Source organism: Diabrotica virgifera, chromosome 4, assembly GCF_917563875.1.
Source record: "Diabrotica virgifera virgifera chromosome 4, PGI_DIABVI_V3a".
Classification (NCBI taxonomy): Eukaryota; Metazoa; Arthropoda; class Insecta; order Coleoptera; family Chrysomelidae; genus Diabrotica; species Diabrotica virgifera.
The window spans coordinates 166,963,669-166,984,789 of NC_065446.1; the positions used below are offsets into that span (position 1 = coordinate 166,963,669).

The window sequence follows — 21,121 nt, forward strand, 5'->3', positions numbered from 1 at the left end:
ACGAAGTAGTACCTGCTAGACTTACACAAAACAAGCTTGATAGACATGTAAATTTGCTTCTAATTCAGGATAAATATTTTCCAAAGTTAAATGATTACGACGCTCCTCCTAGTGACGATGAAAATATTGAAATAAAATATCATTATTGCTGGATTAAAGATATGTCTAGGTTGGTAAGTTCTCAGTTAAGCAAGAACGAACATAAAAAATATATTTGTGATCGCTGCATGAATTATTTTTCCAGCGGGAATAAACTTGCGGAGCACGAAGAGTTCTGCAGAGACATAAACAAATGTAAAATGACTGTTCCCAAATACGATCATGTTGCTTTTAGAAATTTCACATACAAACAAACCACTCCCTTTATTATATAGGTGCAGCAATCCTAGACATATCAAAATTATGTATGTATGATTTTCATTACTCCTTCATGCTTCCAACGATGGGAGAAGAAAATTGTATGTTATTGTACATGGATACAGATAGCTTTATATATGAATTACAGTGTTTAGATGCATATAAGGAGGTTTTAAAGGCACACAACTGTAAATTCGATACATCTGACTATTCGGAAAATAACCCGTACATGATAGAACGGTTAAATAAAAAAATCCCCGGTCTAATGAAGGATGAAGCTAATGGAAAAATTATTACACATTTTATTGGTCTAAGATCAAAAATGTATACATTTAAATTACAAACAACTGATGAAGAGAGAGAAAATGAGAGAGAACGTTTAAAACTGAAACTAAACAAGGAACAAATTGATTGTGGTATTCAAAATTTAGGTATAACCAAAAAAGCAAAAGGTGTAAAATATAATGTAGTCAAAAATATAATCACATTTGAAGATTTTGAAAATTGTTTAAAAGAATACAAAATTAAAAGCACAAACCAAAGGTGTATTCGGTCATATCAACATTCAGTATTCAGCATAGAGCAAACAAAAACGGCCCTAAGTCCTTATGATGATAAACGATATTTAATACCAGAATCCTTTAAGACGCTTCCCTGGGGGCATTGTGATATACCTTAATTTTTTAGCAAAAATATAATCGCTTTAAGACGCTGAGGGCATTTACTTGGATATTAAAAATATGTATGGCTGGTGAAAAGACACAATCACTTTTCCTCAGTAATATTTAATAAAATGACTATTGTACAATATTATTTTTTCATTATCCTTTTGTAAATATATTACGAAAATAAAACACAAGTGTTTAAATACATAATATTTATTAACAAATAAAGTTATTTAAGTCATTTACAACTTTAATTTTATAATAATATACATATTCTCTCATAGCATGGCTTAACAAAGTATCTGCTGGAGAAATTTCACAAAACGCAGTCATAGCTTCAAACGGACCACATAAACTAGTATCTGTACAAAAATTCTGTTGCAAAAAATATACAACATTTGTATAATATGCATGAAAGTTTAAATTTTCCAACAACGATATGCGATGAGTCACTATACTGCGGTGTACTTGTAGAATTTGCGTAACATCATTTTCATCTAAATAGTATTCCACACCATGTTTTTCAATAACAAGGAACTTGATTGAATCCAACACCAATTGTCGTATCTTGCAGTAGTCTCCACACTGAAACTCGACAGGATCAAACTCGTCTGCATAGAAAAAATCATTCATCTTTTGTGAAAATAGGTTAATTATGTCACTCCACTCAAATTTGTCTATACTAATTCTTCGACCGTCGAATAATTCTTCTTTTATGGCATGTTGACATAAAATGACGGATGCCGTAAACTGTCTAGCTGGAGATAGACCAACTTTAATTATGTAACTATCTAGTGGAAATGAGGCTTCTAACAAGTAGTATGGTTCATTCTTCGCAGCTTCTTCGAATTTTGCTAAAACTTGGTCTAGTTCGGCACCATAATTGATTTCACTTGATGAATCATCGAATACCACAATAGAACTTGATGAACTATAACCACTATCTTGAGAACTCATGTTGAAGAGCGAGGTGAACTAACTGAGAGCGAGGTTGCTGAGCGGTCTTTTATATTGCGTCCCTCCTATTCAAGGTTGCATTCGCATTAAAAAGTACTAAACCACATCTTTATTATTAATCCAACTATTATGTTTACTATCGAGACCCAGCCATTGAACATACATCTTATTTCCGCGTCTGTGCAATACTTTTTCAATTAAGTAAATGTCTGTATTTTTTGTTTTCTGTAATTCTTCTTCGTAGAATCCTCCTCTAATAGGCGCTCCAGTCATATCTTCAATCAAATATGTTGTGGGATTTGTTATTTTAATTTCAGTAATTTTAAATAGTTCTGTTGTCCAATTTGGCTTATATCCCTTATCAAAAAGGTGTTTATTTTTACTAATACGCACCATATCACCAACTTTCAATTTTCTTTTACGTGAAATTTTCAAGTGAGTGTAATATTTTCGTAAGATTTCTTTTTCGTTAGACTTATTAACATCAATAGGTCTAAGTCGAATTTTGCTGTGTTTCGTGTTATTGTAGTCTTTTGTAATTTGAGGCAATGTATCTATCCATTTGTAAGTACCATTAAGACTGAAATACTTGTAAAGTTTTTCCTTCAATGTTCGAATAATTCGTTCACATATGGCTGCTTTTTTAACACTAAAGGTATTATAGTGATTAATACCATGTTTTCTTATGAGGTTTTGAAACTTGGAATTGAAAAATTCTGTACCTTGGTCTGTTTGTAAATTTTTCGGAACTCGTTGAGTTTGATTTAAAATATCTGCAAACGTCTTTGTTATTTCCTCCCCTGTTTTTGTCTTTAATGGTCGAGTCCACACAAATTTTGAAAAACAGTCAATTACGACAAGAATGAGCTTGTAAGATTTATTTTGATTGGCATAGGATCTCATCTCTGCAATATCCATCTGCCATAAATCATCTAGTCCTTTAATGACGGTTCGTCGACGAGGATAATTTTTTCGTGCTGGTTTATGTAATTCGTTGACCAATTGTTGTTTTTCTTTAGACATTATGAATTTAAACTTAAGACGATTGTCCCATGAAGTAATGTTATCTACTGCGTTCTGTAATGTAGGTTACATTTGATTTATTAAGTATTTTCGATGGGAAATTATTTTTCAGGACAACATTTGATTTATTCTCTTGTTAGTCTTATTTACTGTCAAGGTATTTTCTGCAGCTTTTTGTAGATTCAATGCCTTGTTAATCCTATCTACTGTCACGGTATTTTCTCCAACAGATTCTTGTTTTATTGCATTCTGGATACTTACTGCTTTTTGTAAATCATTCATTTCTTTTGTTAAATCAGATATTTTCAAGACAGCCAGTTTATTTGCATCAGATAACTCATTATTTTTTTTATTAAACTTGCTTTCAATCTTACCGATGGAGTTTTGAAAGTCAGAAATTTTTTGTTCAAGTTGAGTATCTTTTGAACTATATTCTTTTTGCATCAAGGTAATCTCTTTTCGCAGAAAATTTTTTATATTTGCAATGTGGTCATCTACATATTTCTTGTTGGAAAGATGTATACCTGATACAGGAGGATCTCGTTTAATATCCTTATTTACTGCATGTATCTGGTTTTGTAAATCTAAAATGGATTGTTTGAAGCCTTCACGCAGCTTTTGAATAGCTTGTTCATTAGAACGATAATGATGACGACCAAACTTATCAACACTCATGTTGGAAATGATGTCTAATCTGACCTAACATTAATATATAATATCTGCTTCACGTAATTCGTTGATAATGGCAACAATTTCGTTACTATGGGATGTGTTTCCTGCTTCTTGGGAAGCAATCAACAATTCGAGTCTATCACATAGTTCATTTGGATCATCCCAATATACATATTCAATAGGATTATCGTTGTAAATCAAATGAGAAGCATCGATGAACCCTGATCCTTTGGAGGTAGATGAAGTTGCTGACGATGATGAACGAGTTGCTTTTACTACTTCTAAAGGCGATTTCTTTGATGTAGTAGACCGAGTTTTCGGTGGTGAACGAGTCGCTTTCTCTTGACCTTCGAGAGACAGTTTCTTTAATCTAGTAGATTTAATTTTCGGTGATTGCTTCTTTGCTTTTTTAGGTTTAAACAACGGTTTGACAATATTAAGATATTTTTCTGCAGTTGCACCGTTAAGATGGCCTATGGAATTGTGATGAACTTCAGTATTATTTAATTCTTTATATTGTTTTAAATCTTCATTTTCATGATTCGTTGATACTGTATCTGAAAAAACATCGTCATCGCTATCTTCTTTTTTCACCTCTTCTTCTGATTTCATCTCTTCCTTTTTGACGTGTTTAAGCTTCTTATTAATAGCATGATGTGAGGATTGTGCAATATCTTTTAGTGGTTTAGTTATGGGTTCAAAGAGTTTATTTAGCGTCTCGTCTTGTTCTGTCCTACCTAGCTTTAATGCCAAATACTTTTTGCGAATGACTCGAGCTAATTCAGCAACTTTACGCTTGCGTGCAGCTACCTCTTTGTCTAACATGTTGTTATGGAATGCGTGTATTTCGATCATAACTACAATTTTATAAACTTGTCGAAGCCTAAACGATATCGTCCGTTAGAAATATCGAAATCCTTAACAATTACGAACGTACCATACCTATCCTGCCAACATTCAGAACAAATTTTTTTAAATTGAACAAATGTCATGTCAGGTGAGACGTGATCATCAAAGACATGTTTTAAATTGAGCTCATCCTGTTTAAACAATACAATAAGGTTGGCATTATCACGCAGGAGTTGTTTGCCTGCTCGACTGTATGATTGACATATGTATGCACAATCGATATCTTTATGTCTTCCCATACAGTAATATTCACGTATTGTTTGTTGTGGATCCGTAGATACGTCATCAAATATGAATACTGAGTTTGGTTTAGCTTCGTCAGGACTTATTACGTCATCATTGTCTTTAAATGGAAAATAGCCAACCTCTTTCACAGATTCCAACACTTCCTTCAAAAACTGATACTTGGGTTGAAACAACGATTTTGAATATACGTAAACATTTTTGAATTTAGCGCCATTTAGATCAAACAGTAATGCTAGCATAGCATTCGTTTTTCCACATCCGCTTGGGCCACATACGATAGCACGAAAAGAATGTGGTAGCAATACACCATGTTTACTGATTCTTGCCACGTTATCGACAAAATCCAAGTTCTCCACTGCTAGTGTCTTATCTTGTTGAATGACCTTCATATTGTGATTAAGATGTATTTTATGCGCTTGGTTATATAAAGAAATTTTTCAAGAAGCGATTCATTTCAATGTTAGTCGTTCAAGGTGAAGGAGTGTTGAATTCTCTGATCAACAATATACCGTTTGAATTGCATGCCCCTGGTTACCAGTATCTAGGACCTGGAACTAAATTACAGAAACGTCTAGCTCGTGGAGATCCAGGGATAAATCCATTAGATCGAGCTGCGAGAGATCATGATATTGCATATTCTCATAGTAATTCATTGAAAGATAGACATAAAGCAGATTGGGTATTGGAAAACAAAGCGTGGGAACGAGTTACAGCAAACGACGCATCTTTGAGTGAAAAAGCCACTGCCTGGTTGACTACTACAGCAATGAAAGTTAAACGAAAACTAGGTATGGGTATGAAACGTGGTAAAGGTGTTGGTTCATTTAAGCGACACGTGCTACAACCAATTATCAGAACGTTGAAACGAACTCCTCCATCACCAAATTTGCGTAAATCAGCTCTAGTTGCACTTGCAGCAGCTAGAACAGCCGTGAAGAATATAGGTGGGAAAAGAAATGTACGAGTTCCAAGAATCATTCCATTCGAATCAAAATCTGGTGGTATTTTACCTTTAATCCCCATCTTTGCAGGCTTATCAGCTCTTGGTAGTTTGGCTGGTGGTGCAAGTGCCATCGCAAAGACTGTAATTGATTCAAAGAATGCTCAAAAGAAACTAGAAGAGGACAAACGTCATAATACAGCTATGGAACATCTAGGCAAAGGATTATACCTTCGAAAAAACGCTAAAGGAGGCTTTGGATTATATTTAAAAAAGTCAAAAAACTACCTCTGAAGCTACCTAATAGACCTTTAACCAATGTGGACTTGAATAAATTTGTTAAACTACTTAAAATTCCAAATTTTCGTGGTGTGTTTATGAGAGATAATTTACCTCGTAACCCTCGTAAACATGAATGTGCTATAATTAATCTCGACATTTCAACAAACCCTGGTACACATTGGGTAGCTTACAGAAAGATAAACAAAGACATAGAGTATTTTGATTCATATGGCTGCTTGAAGCCACCTCAAGAACTAGTTTCCTATTTGAATGGTGGAAGAATTGTCTATAATAACGATCAATATCAAAGTTATAACCAAATAAACTGTGGACATTTGTGCTTAAAGTTTCTGTATAATGGAAAATATAAGCGCTGATGTCTGGTATGAATTACCACAAGATATTCGCCATGCACTAGAATATTATTTACCTTGCAAGAAAGACTATAAGAAACACGTATGGTGCGATGTTTGTGGGACGATGGAAAGTGTATGTGTATTTTGTAGAATACCGTATTATGAACAAAATATAAATAAGACAAGAAAAACATGTAACATTATTCTAAGAAAAATAAAGAAATGTTTAACATATTTTGGTATTTAACTTACTGCACCTTTTACCTCCTATCAGTCATGTCTCGATTATTGACCCTAACAAGTACTACAAACGAGTTTTCGTTTACTCCTCAAGTGCCTCTTGTGCTTGATCCGCTACGGCAGTATTATGTAGCAGTGTTGGGATTTCATACATTTAATTCAATTCCAAACATTGATGGTGAAAAGTTTTATTTCTATGAGCAGAATGATCGTACAAAGTTGCGTTATATCGAAATTCCATCAGGATCGTATGAAATTACCGATATCGAAGCATACATTCGAAATAAATTAATGGGTATATACAATTCGGTTCAGGAGTTCACTTTAAAACCGAACAACAATACGCTTAAATGTGAAATTTTCTGTCAAGATCATACCATTACTTTCGAGAAAGAAGATAGTCTTGGTAAATTATTGGGTTTCTCCTCAAATAGAGTGTTAAAATCAGGAAAAATGCATTCTTCAGACCAACCTGTAAATATTATAAAAGTATCAAGTCTACTATTTGAATGCAACATTACTGAAGGAGCCTTCTACGAAGACAGACCTGTACACACCATTCTGCATTTTCCGATAAATGTTGATCCAGGTTTTTCTATTGATGAACGTCCTCATAACCCTATATACATACCAATAAGCAGCAGTATACGTGAAATTACCAAAATTACTGTTAGTATAGTCGATCAGGAATTAAGACCTGTCAATTTTAGAGGAGAGAAAAGTACGCTCCATTTGGATTTTAAGGAAACGATATAAATGGGTTTAATTATAAAACAAAACTCTACAAGTCAATATCTATTAGTCTCACACAGATCCTGCATGCGACGTGACGTGTCTGCCGCCAATAAAGCCTTTCTTGTTGCCATTGGATTAAAGCTGAAAGATGTCAAAACGTCAATACATTCGACGGGGGGTTCAACAGCAGGAGCCTCAACCTCATATTTTCGATCTTTACCAAAAACCTCTGTTCGATAATACTATTAGAAAAGAAGAATTTCGGACATATACACCATACATCAAATCATTTAATAATAGTGACGTTGTCGAATTTATCATAAATCAATCAGATGCATTTTTTGGGATACACGAAACGCTGTTGGAAATTAAAGGAAGTATAGAGAAAGTAGGTGATGGCGTGGTTTCTCTTGCACCGAATGCTGGAGCTTTCTTGTTTGATACATGTACGTATATCCAAAGTTCACATGATATGGAAATAGTTAGAGACCCAGGTGTAGTTAGCACTATTCGCAGTTTGTTATGTTATACTCCTGAAGATTCCAAGTTTCTCAGTACTGCAGGATGGAACTATCCGAATAATCCACATATATCGGGAGACAACTTTAGTCTACTGATTCCGATAAAACATATATTCAACATTTTCAACGACTACAATAAATTAACCTATGGCCGTCAAGTGTTTCGATTTGTTCGAGCACGCAATGATAGAGACTGTATTCTAGTGAAAGAACCTAATGCTACAACAACAACAACAGTATCTTTAACTGTTTCCAGCATGGAACTCAAGGTCAAGCATGTCTTTCCCAATGATGATATGAAAATTGAATTAATGACTCCGATTAAGAATAATGTGCCGATAACTATACCTTTCCGTAAATGGGAGCTCAATGAACTACCTTCACTTACGTCAGGATCTCGACGCGAGATATGGAGTGTAAAGACAACTTCATCTGTTGAACGCCCACGCTATGTCATTGTGGCTTTTCAAACTTCTAAACGAGATGACATACACGCTGATCCAACGTTATTTGATCACATTAGAATGTCCAGCGTGCGATTGGTTATTAATGGAGAATACTGGCCTAACGAGAGAATGCAATTGGATTTTGCAAAGAATGACTATGCTATAGCTCACTATAACTATACGGAATTCTTTCCTAGTTATACTCTTTCCTCAACAAAACATCCCATCTTAGATTATGCTGCTTTCAAGAAATATGCCTTATTTGTTTTTGACTGTTCCAAGCAGGATGATACGTCATTCAGATCAGGAACCGTTGATGTTAAACTGGAAATCGAAGCAGATGAAGGTTTTCCGGCAGGCACTCGAGCCTACTGTTTAATTGTTCACGACAGCCTACTCGAATACTTTCCTCTAACAGAAGTTATCAAAAATATTATTTAAGTAGGTTTAAAGAGTACGTCCCTCAGTATCAATCACCACGCTTAATCATGAGGATTGCTCTAGTTGACATACAGGGATTTATGGTAGATGGATGGTTTGTACCCAAGGAACTCAGCATTGAAATTGGTTTTAAACGACATCATTACATATTTACGTCTCCGCACCCGTTTACTTCATTAACTAATCAAGATAAGAAGACAGTATTCTTCTTGGAGAAAAACGTGCATGGCATTCGGTATTCCAATGGTGATGTGGAATATTCCAAAATAAATCAAATACTAGAATCCAAGTTATTGTATGCTGCCGATTACATTTACGTTCGAGGAGAACAAAAAAGCAGATTTTTACAACAGAAATGTAATATGATTGGAGTTTTTCCTACAATTATTGATGTCTGCAAATTTGATTATACGCCTTGCGTTTGTAAATTTGCTCCTGATGCAAACCCCTGTCACGCCAATGGAGTGTTTTTATGTACCGAAAGAAATGTGGATCGACTACGCCAATGGTTTTGTAATACGATATTACCTGTATAATTATGTTTTATAATAAAAATATATAAAAAACTATTGACTTTTAATTAAAACTCCTTATTTACTCATAAATTTTTATATTACGTGTCAAATCCTCTATTTACAATTTTTTTAAAAATAATTTTTAAAATTAAGATAAATACAGGCATTAAAATTAAACATGTCAATGCGAATATATTATTAATTTCATTTTTCATGTTTCTGCTGGTGGTGTTATCGTCCATGGTTGAATATGTCCTAGTGGATATGTTCTATCGCTAATATGTAGGTTCTCTAATTGTTTGATAATTTTTCTTAAATCCTGATATACTTTAATATCTTTCTGTAACTCAATGAGTTTATCTTGAAACTGTTCAACTTTATGTCTGTACTCACTCAAAGACATGACGCTACTAACAAATTTGTTTTAGTAAAGATACATATCTAATGCCTTTATGACATGATGTTTAATTTTTCTCCATCGCTTAAACATAAATTATGTTACGGTCGTAGATAAAATATAGTATGCAACTTGTAAAGCTTAGATTTCTACACGTGACTGGTTTAAATAACATATTATTTTATGGTCATAGATAAAATATAGTATGCAGCTCGTAACGGTTAGTTTATGGATCAAATAACATATTCGATACTCCCCACACCTTTAACGTATGACAATCTCCAATCAGACCAATGCTAACGAGATGTCACCATCGCTTAAACATACTAAATTATCGGTCGTAGATAAAATATAGTATGCAACACGTAGAGCTTAGATTTCTGCACGTGACTGGCTTAAATAACATAACATATTATGTAAAAGAAGAAGAATAGACAGTTGACAAAAAGAAGAAGAGCGTGGCGACTAGCACAGAACGGAAAATTGTTTTATTTTTAATTTATTTACTATTTTAATTTAAAAATAGCGTCATCTAGCTGCTAATAGCTAAACTATGGTAGATTTCTTTGACGTAATGTCAAGGAAAATTGGATCAAAAATGGCGAATTTAAATAAAAATACTGAAATGGAATAAAAATGGCGAATTGGAATAAGAATGGCGGATTGGTGGCGCCATCTAGTGGAAAATAACTATGGTAGATTCCATCGCTGTGACGTCAGCATCTTTCTCACTCTTACTCATTGGAAAGGTACTTCTCTCTCTAACACATTGATTTCCCTATCTTGATAGTCATACCGGCTTTGATTATCTACTGACATATGCGAGAGGAACACGACCCGACAGAGACAGGACAAAAACGCTTCGAAAAATCGATGGTAAAACTCTATGGGACAGAGCTAGAAGTAAAGATATACGACGGAGATGCAAGGTGTATAACATTAATAACTGGGTAAGAAACCGAAGAATAGAATGGAATGACCACATACGCCGAATGACAATAAATAGAGTGCTAAGGACAGCGAAAGACGGTTCCCCAATAATAAGATAATCAGTGGGAAGACCACGAAAACGATGGAACGACAACTTACTAGAGGCACATTGAAAAAACACACTGAGTCATGTTTATACAAATAGAAGAAGAAGAAGAAGAGGAAGAAGTATTTTCGTTTTATAAATAAGAAATAAAAATTCTGATAATAGAAGATAAAATAAGGATGGGAGACCGCTTTTCTATAAAATCACCGGGCCGCTTGAAAAGTTCCAGCACACCACTGAGAATGATGCGTTTTTAGAAGAACTATCTAAAAACTTTGCTTCTTGCTGCTTACTTATTTACTTATTTAAGATTAAATAATATTATTAATTACAAATGCTTTTTATTTACAACCCCAAAAATAATACATGTCTTACCTGTACGTCGGTCGTACTGAGACTAATGCGTTTTCCAACTGCCGTACCGGTGAGGCAGCAGTCTTTTAAAGAGAATATTACTGACGTATATCTACGACATTCGGCTAAGTCTGATGTGATAAGTGCGTTCGCGGGAGCCTGTCGGCGACTAGTCGGCGACAAATTAGCAGCAAAACGCATGCGCACTTTAAAATGATATAAATAATATCGTTAATAGATAAATATACAAGGTATATTTACCTAGTATAATTTAATAATTAGTTATTAATATTAATTAAAAGTAAATATACCTTGTATATTTATCTATTAACGGTATTATTTATATTAAGTGAGGTTAGAAATTGTTGGCGACAATTTGTCAACTGTACCCGCGAACGCACCTATAATACAGCAGTATATGTACGGCACCCAGGTCCGGCCCCAGGGGTGGGCGAACTGGGCGCCCGCTCAGGGCGGCGAAATCAGGTGCGGCCATTTTAGAGGACAGCCTATTTTTGAAATTACAGAAATAATAACTTAAGTTTTTAATATTATAAAAAAATCAATATTATGAACAAGAGCGGCAAAAATGCAACTGTAAAAACGAGAATTAAGTAACTGAAACAATAAAAATTGCAAGGTTTATTCGACGGAAAATCGACAACACCGCCTTCTTCTTCATCGCATAAAAATAGTAGGATCAGAACTAAACTAAATTAACTTTACTGAAAATGGATATAATAATAAGAAACATATGGCTGAAGCTTTGTCCAGCCACGCTAACTAAGTCTCCAGCTCATCTACAGTCACAGCGACAGTGGGTAGAACTAGCAATGAGTCTAGAATCGGACAAAATCATAAATGAAAAAACACAAAAAGTTCTAAATTCAGAAACTGGTCATTGGAAAAATGTAATACAACGACTTATATCAATGATACAGTTCTTAGCACAACAGTGTCTTCCATTGAGGGGCGATTCTGATAAACATTTTCATCAAAACAATGGTAATTTTTTTTAAGCTTTTTGAGCTCTTTCAAAATTTTGATTCCCTACAATTGCTTCGATTGTCAGAGTCGTCGCCCTCAAAATGACCACGAAACGCTAATTCTTGTTTGGCCAAAAAACATACGGTATATTATAAGTGTACTAAGGATTTACCTATCTATTTTTTTAACAAACTCTTTGTGTTTAGCAATATTTTCTTTAAAAGCTTGGTTAAGAGAACTTTCGATTCTTGTTTTGCCAAACTGAATCAAATTGGCTATACATCTTATATGTAGGTGACGGAGAAATTTCATGTCTCCTTTTTAAAACTCTAAAGGCTAGTTTTCAATCTACGTCTTATTGTACGTTTTGTGTGATAAGATTTGTCCTATCACACAAAACGTACAATAAGACGTAGCGTGAAAACAGCAAAACGTACGTCTTGTCGAATCGAAAAAATTAAATTCGCTTATTCACGAAACGTACGTTTTGTCGTACGTTTTGCATGACACACAAAACGTACAATAAGACGTAGCGTGAAAATGGCCCTTAAAACTATTTAAATGGTGAACCTGGTCCACCTATTTTTTCTGTAGAAACCAGAAGACATGGCCAACAATACAGTCTATTTTTCTTGCAACCACATAACCAACGACTTTCACTGTACTAACTAAATTTAAAATATCCAACTACTTTTTATAGTAGCAGTTTTAAAAATAACATTAAATTACATATTTTCCCACCTTTAGACGTATCAGAGGAGTATGACAACTGTCACTGTGACAGTAGAATAATTTTATAAAATACTCCTGTCACAGACGTCTAAAGGTGGGGAACTATATAATGTAATGTTAATTACTACGTTTATAACGATAATTTCCACCTCCACTAGTTTCATCTCCTTTTGTTTCGCAATGTATTATGTTTTCCATCTTTTGAGCTATTTTGCCGGTTATTAGCGTGCGCTCATCACTGTATAAGAATTATTAAAAGGAAAAACTATTGAAACTGTTAATAAAATAATTGATTGACAAAATATCTTTTTTTCTTTATCTAAGTTTTTTTACTACTGAATAAAAGTAGCAGTAAAGGATTTGGATGCTGTAATATTTGATAGGCACACTAAAATGAAAGATGTATCTATGTATCTAGAGATGCATCAAGTCAAACTAGTTTGATTTTACTCAACAAACTTGACTTGACTTGAAAATCAAACTTTTTGTATGAAAAAGTTTGACTTGACTTGATTTCGATATCTTTAGGTTTGACTTGAATTCAAACATCTTCAAACAGTTTGAATATTACGCAATGTGTTTATTTTCAATTTTAAATGAGACCGCCTACGCCTTTATTTGTTCAGTGGCGGATCAACGGTGGGAGGGGTAGGGGAAATTCCACCCTCTCCCAACAACGTTAAACAAAATTTTTTTTGACAAATTTTAATAAACATAGAAATGTATTGGCTGATACGATATTTAAACCGCAGCAGGCAGACAAATAAAACCCAATAAACGCGCCAGTTATTAAGAAAGCTTAATGCATATTTATACATTAATTTTTTTAAACCCAACATTATTTGTAGCCTGTATCCGAAAAAAACTTAAATTGTAGATATAAAACCATATAGACCTGGATCCCGCGTACCAAAAAAAAAGTTGATTCATAGCGAGCTGAAAATGTATTAATAGCTTAACTGTCTAGTCAGACAAATTTTGATGTATGGGAACACTGTAACAGAAGAAGTTTTAATTGTGGAAAAGGTTAAAAATTTGGAACGTCAGACTACGTAAACGTTCCATGTATTTTGTCGGACAGAACTTCCAACTAATTTGTTACCATTTCATTAAACTCTCATGCAAAAATCAGACTGGTATTTATCACCAACTGGGCATTTTACAGTGGCGTAGCTGAAGATTGAGGCCCCCCCCGCGAAAATTTTTGTGGGCCCCGTATTATAAACATAACGACAACTAATAACAGTATACTACTAAAATGTGTAAATGACAATATTTGGCCTTCATCAGTTAGTGTTAATACTTGGATTTTTTGGGAATAGACATGAAAACCTATTATACATGTATCTTAATCCGACAAACACGCTCGGACAGGTCGATTTTTAAAATAATCATAGTATATTATAGCATCAATGTTTCGAACTTTACGCGATCCCTCTTCAGGTAACAGTCATACTTTTGATTTTTTTAAATGGGAAAGTACATCATGTGACACCTTATTTAAAAGCTTTTGAAATACTGATTACAAAAATGTATAATACTTGTCCAAAATTTCGGTCAAATGCTTTTTAAATGTATTCATTTTTTTTTTCGAATACTGAGAAAACTAATGAGTATTTTTTTTTTAATTTAAACTCAGAATGAAAGATTACATTATTACCGAGTGTCGACAGTCCCTTAGAATAAACAAAAGGTTTCTTTTGAGTGATTTGAAATTAAAAGTCATACTAAATTTTCGTTTTCACCCCTGTAACTTATTAAAATAAACATTATAGAAGTTTTAGGGACTTACGGCCGTCGATAATAATGTAATATTTTATTCTGCGATTAAATTTTTCAAAAATTCCTATTAGTTTTCTCAGGATTAAAAAAATAATGCATTTAAATGCAAATAAAATAAATTTTTAAAATAATTTTTAAGATAAATTTTGCGCAAGTATTATAAATTTTTGTAATCAGTATTTCAAATGATTTTAAAAGAGGTGTCACATGATGTACCTACTTTCCCATTTAAAAAAATCAAAGTTATGACTGTCACCTGCAGAGGGATCTCGTAAAGTTCGAAACATTGATGCTATAATATATGTACTATGATTATTTGAAAAATCGACCTGCCGACCGTTTTGATTACGTGCTAAAAATAAATAAGTTAAGATAGGGGGGGGGGGTACATTGAAAACATTAACTTCAAAACTTTTTTTGCTATAAGTTATTCTTTCGTCGCAGTTGAGCTCATCGTAAAATTTTTAATACGTTTGATCCGTTTATTTTTAAATTTTGGTGTAATACCCCACTATTCTGCTATTCCTGCTGCTTTTGCTAAAGTTTCGGAAAACGGATTTCTCATTTCTCGAGGATTATCACGAGGTTTTTGAAAAAGTTGATGGGCGACCGTTAACTCTGCCATTTCAGATTGCAAAAGTCTTGATGTTAGATTAATAAAGTTAAGTATTTTAGATCGAATAGTAATATTAACGACAAATTAAAAATTATTCATATGCTCTAATAATGCATTAGCTTCTAATTTTTCATCGTTTTTTAGATAGCAATGAAATTTTCGTTAAAGATTTCATTACTTGTCGGAAAGCTCGACGCAAAGCCATAACAGCATCATGTCTGGATGATCACTGGGTTTCACCTCTTAAGTGTTGGCAAACGCGATGAATCCAAAGTCATAATAGTACATAGTACATACCAACTTTTAATACTTGCAGTAAAAAAACAAAATCGTTTAATTAGGTATATCGTAAAAAACAACTCATGTACACCATCAAAGGCATTATTCAACACTAGGTTCAAATTACGGGATGCACATGCACAATGAACATAGGAAGCTGTTTTTTCAATGTCAGTTATGTACCTTTGTATGCCTGAATATACACCACTCATAACGTCCCATCATAACCCTTTCCTTTGCAGTTGTGTACGGAAAGATGCTTTGATTGTATAAATTTTAAAATTTAATTTACAAGACTTTCTGCAATTTGGTCTAATATGCGAATAAATCCCAAAACACTTTCAACAACTTCTGCTTTGGAAGGTAAATTATTTTCATCGCAACTTATTTTTATATACAGGAAAATAAACCTCAGCTGATCGTGTTTTGAAATATCTTGAGTGGTATCAAGAATTATTGAATAAAAACAACAAAATATGTTTTGGTTCCCAATTTACAGAAAGTAGAAGTATGTATTAAGCTTGAAGGCTTTAAGAAGCCCCTCCCAACGTCGGGGCCCCCCGCCTTGCGGGCCTGTCAGCTACGCCACTGGCATTTTAATGAGTGAAACACGTCAAATGACAGGAATCATGTTGGTTAGTAATAGCAGTCTGATTTTTGCATGAGAGTTTAATGAAAGGGTAACAAATCAATTGGATGTTCTGACCGACAAAATACATGGGACGTTTTCGTAATCTGACGTTCCAAAATTTTAAACTGTTCCACAATTAAAACTTCCCCTGTTCCAGTGTTCCCGTACATCAAAGTTTGTCCGACTAGACACCGTTAAGCTATTAACAAATTTTCAGCTTACTATTAATTAACTTTTTTTGGTACGCGGGATCCAGGTCTAATAACCCTATGGTTAGTTTTGAATTTTAAAGAAATACCAACGAGTATACAGCAATACTAACTTTTGTATTGTGGTACATATTCTCGAGTGAACTAGCAGCTTGGTACCACATGTTTTTTTTAACTGTCCCTAAGATAAAATAAATGCCTTTTTTAATAACAGAAAGTCATAAAAATTCCAAATAATTTTATTTTAAGCTGTCCATTGAAAAACCAAATAGTCTTATTTTATTGTAACCCTTAAGGTCATAGGCGTAACATGTCGCTTATCAAAATGTTCAATGTGTTTTAAATGTATTAATTTTTTTCAAATCCTGAGAAAACTAATAAGAATTAAAAAAAAATAAACGCAGCATGAAAGATTACATTATTTCTGAGGGACGAACATCCCTGAAAACTTCTATAATGTTTATTTTAATAAGTTACGGGGGTGAACATAAAAAGGAAAATTTAGTGTTATTAATAATTGCAAATATTTCATTCAAAAGAAACTTTTTATTTATTCTAAGAGACATAGGCGTAACCAGGGGGGTTTTGGGGGTTATAACCCCCATTGGGATGTACTTTGAGCTCTATACGCTTAACACCATAGCCCACAGAGACCTTCCAGTAGTTGTAATCCCCCCCCTTAGGATCATCCTGGTTACGCCTATGCTAAGAGACTTTCGACCCTCGGTAATAACGCAATCTTTCATTCTGTGTTTAAATTTTTCAAAAATACTTATCAGTTTTCTCAGGATTCGAAAAAAATAAATATCTACATTTAAGTTTTAAATTAAAACACATTGAAAATTTTGACTTTTATGTGGCACTTAGGGCCGGTTGTTCGAACGCTAATCAACATTGATCACTATCAAATATTTAATTACTGTCACAACTGTCAATGTCAACTTTGGTTCGGTTGCTGAAAACATAGTTAATTATAATTATGAGATTAGTTAGTCAATTAACATAATAATTATTAACATATTTGATTAACTAATTTCATAATTGTCATCAATAATTATGTTTTCGGCAACCCAACCAAAGTTGACATTGACAGTTGTCACAGTAATTAAGTATTTGATAGTGATCAATGTTGATTAGCGTTCGAACAACCGGCCCTTGTTGTATTATTAATTTTCTTATCTTAATTGGCAACTAACATGTCTATCTCGACAAGAAATTATATCTACTAAATAAATTATTTTTCAAACTCGTTCAAACTAGTTTGACAAACAGTTTGAATTTTCAAACCTGTACCATTGACCAGTTTGACTTGAAATATTTGTCAGAAACTAGGTCAAACTCAAGTCAAGTTCAAACATTCAAGTCAAACTTGTGCAACTCTAGAGTCAAGGACTACAGAAAGGAAACAAAAAAATTTCATCACTTGTTTATTCTCAAAAAATCTTACATGTTTGTCTTAACAACATTATACATACACATTACAGACAATCTCTTCTGATTATCTATTACAAAATAAACTTATCAACAATATAATGTTAAAGTACCTAATGTCAAACAATCTATACATAATCAATCCTACAACAATTGCAATGCCTGCTTCCTGCAGCAAAGCAAAATAAAAGGAAAACAAGATAGGATCTTGTGTCCAATATAAATTTAAATTCACATCATTTATAAGACACCTTTACAATAAATGCATCTTATGTCATTCAAGACATCATGATGGCACCTATCACTCCAGAAGCACTGTAGCTGCCATGCTGCCAACTGCAGGTTTTTTTAACCATTTTTGAATATATTCATTGTGGTATGTTCAATCAGAATAAATTCAACTGGGCAATTCAATAATTGGTTTTGTTGACTGCTCCAAGGTAAAATCATAAAAATCTGCTAACATCTTCTCTGTGGGTGACATAGGAATCTCATCCTCTGGAGTAGATGGCAAGCTAAAGTCTCTGGTTACTATGGCACAAGTGCAATAACTGGTTTCGTTTTCGGAGAAGGTTTCTCCACAATAATCAGCTAATTTTTCACTGCTATCCACCTGTAACAAAAGAAAGCAACACATTAGTTATTTAATCAAAATAATCAAAACAGTTTTTTATGAAACTAATGTGTAATAAATAATATTAGTTATTTTGAAATATAAGAAATTGCAAGTATGTATGTATAAAATTCTGTTTAAGCACAAAGTATTTTAATAAAGTAACAAAAAGCAGTACATTTGTAGTAATGTAATAATTTCTTATATTTCAAACTATCAAAGGACTGCAATTACTGGTATTTTAACTAATAAATAATAAAACCCACCTGAATGACTGGTATGTAGTTTTCATAACAAAAGGCCTGTAGCAATACTGTCTGCATATGAGCACTGGCATCGCCTGGTCTGGTTTGAGGAAGTAGACAAAATATTACATCTTCAGGTGAACTTTCAAGGTGGGTTATGGTAGGAAGTAGTCCACAAATTAGGCGACTGTTTGATTTTGCTTGGGTTAGCATGGCGTGCATAGCACGACTTAGTTTAGTTCTGAAACAAAAGAAAAAACTAATTAATATCATTGTTCTAAAAACGGTCAGTGTTTTTATTTAATTATTAAGTGCTAAGTTTACGTATTAATTGAAGATTTTTCAGAGTATGCACATGAAAAAAAATTCTTGAAAACATTAAAAAAACGATTTGTTACATGCGGCATACTAAAAGCATGTTATATTTTGCATTCATTTGTTTCGAATCCTGGGAAAACTAATAAGTATTTTTGAAAAATTTAAACGCAGATTGAAAGATTGTATTATTATCGAGGCCGAAAGTATCTCAAAACTTCTATAATAATGTTTATTTTAATAAGTTACGCGGGTGAAAAAGAAGAGAGGATTGGGTGTGATTTTTAATTTTGAATATCTCATTCAAAAGAAACTTTTTGTTTATTCTAAAGGACTTTCGGCTCTCGGTAATAATGTAATCTTTTATTCTGCATTTAAATTTTTCAAAAATACTTATCAATTTTATCAGAATTCGAAAAAATTTAAAAAGTATTGGCTCGAAATTTTGCGCCTCGGCTCTTAAATTAATTCCTTCAGAGGAAAAAAGTGATAAAATTACTGAATAAAGTGATAATACTAAAAGATTTAAAGTAGGTATGTACGTACCTATATAATTTAAGTATCTAATAAATTATGCAAGAAAGTTACATAATAAAAATGAATACAAAAATTTTGATATCTAAATTTTATGAATCTTAAAAAACTTTGAAGTTATATTTTATATCAAAGAATATAGACGCATTAATAATGCGTCTAAATTCGTTGGTTATATGAATATCGATCCCAGAGAAAGTTAAAAATTTCTAGAAGTAATAAATGATGCTCACCTGTTGAACATTTCTGATTTTTGGTTTTCAGTTTCCACACACATTTTTGAAGAACTGGTAGAAGAACTCAATCTAATCGATCGATACACTTTTGAACAATTTAAACACTCAAAACTAGAAATTGTTTTACACTGCACTGTAATCCAAAAAGATGCTGATGGAGCTGGATGCAAAGTTGTGTAATATGTCACAATACTACTGTAATCACGTTAATATAAAATTACTATTCGCTTGATCACTCGCTAGCGTTGGAACGTTTTTGACGTTTGGATCCTTGAGACCGCTTTTATAGCCGATCGAGTATAAACGAAGTGGGGGCTCTGTGAATCGTTGTAATTCACGGAATATTTGTTCGGCGAAGGCTTTTTTCACCAGCGGTCGAATGGGATTTCATAGGGAAAATTTTGTTTTGTTTTGAAAATCACAAATTGCATAGCACTACTGAACGACCGAATACTAAGTAGTTGTTGGACCTTGAGGTAAAAACACTCGTGTTAGGCAGTTAAATATTTTGTAGAAGGGAAAATATATTAGGGTTTGGAATAATTTTCGAGTAGGTAAGGAAATGTTCAAAAGGTTATTGAGTAAAAATTTGAAAAAAGCTTTTTCAATGTAAGAAAAAATATATTATTCGAAAAAATTATGTATTATGTGTAATATTATAGGTAGGTATATAACTAATAATCTAAGTGAATTGCGGTCTTTAGGATTTTTGATTATAAGAAAATGATCTATTTATTTTTGAGTAATTATACTTTATTGATACGACCATTAAATTATAGGTAGGTACATAATATAACAAACTGTTAAAGTTGTTTAAAGGTATTAACAACACACAAGAACAAGTTATGCAATGATTTAAAAATATAAAAAGAAAATAAAATATCATAAAACATAATAAGGGGGAAATCCCTCTAAGGATTATAAGGTATTATAATCTCTTTACTCCTTTTTAAGAAAAATAAAATTTTATTTTAAAATTATACTATAAAATTATACAGTATGTCCAGTTGTATCCATATGGAAAACTTTTTTATTATTAATTTTACGAAAAAAAGTCATCCTTCATAAAAAGCTCTGCATGGTCCAAAACCTAAGATTTAACCATCAAATATCCAATTTTTTGAATATTATACGAATTATGTCAAAAAGTTTGAATTTCACTCAAGAGTAAAGTAGCTTTATTTCTGACAATATTGAAAATTGCTATTATGAAAAGTTGTTTGGAATTAAAAACTATATTCTAGTATGCAATTATATCCTTCTAATTGAAAAAAAAAAATTTTTGAAAAATTATGGATAACTACATTATTTTCAGTTATTTCAATTCAGATAACTCCTTTATTATTAATTTTACGAAAAAAAGTGATTCTTAATAAAAAGTTCTGCATGGTATAAAACCTAAAATAAAACCATCTTATT

At 32.9% G+C, this 21,121-nt stretch overlaps 2 protein-coding genes across 2 annotated transcripts; one reads left to right on the plus strand and one right to left on the minus strand.

The window, feature by feature from the left end:
• Positions 1-7,530: 7,530 nt before the first annotated feature.
• Positions 7,531-8,790, plus strand: LOC126883730 (uncharacterized). The gene has a single exon (XM_050649393.1). It carries the CDS (start codon positions 7,531-7,533, stop codon positions 8,788-8,790), a length of 1,260 nt encoding a protein of 419 aa, XP_050505350.1.
• An 8,952-nt stretch (positions 8,791-17,742) lies between these two features.
• On the minus strand, positions 17,743-19,973 carry LOC126884005 (growth arrest and DNA damage-inducible protein GADD45 gamma-like). Its single transcript, XM_050649783.1, has 3 exons — positions 19,700-19,973; positions 18,639-18,858; positions 17,743-18,372 (listed from the first exon to the last, which is right to left on the minus strand). The coding sequence occupies exons 1-3, from the start codon at positions 19,741-19,743 to the stop codon at positions 18,157-18,159; spliced, it is 480 nt and encodes a 159-aa protein (XP_050505740.1). The 5' UTR covers positions 19,744-19,973; the 3' UTR covers positions 17,743-18,156.
• Positions 19,974-21,121: the final 1,148 nt, after the last annotated feature.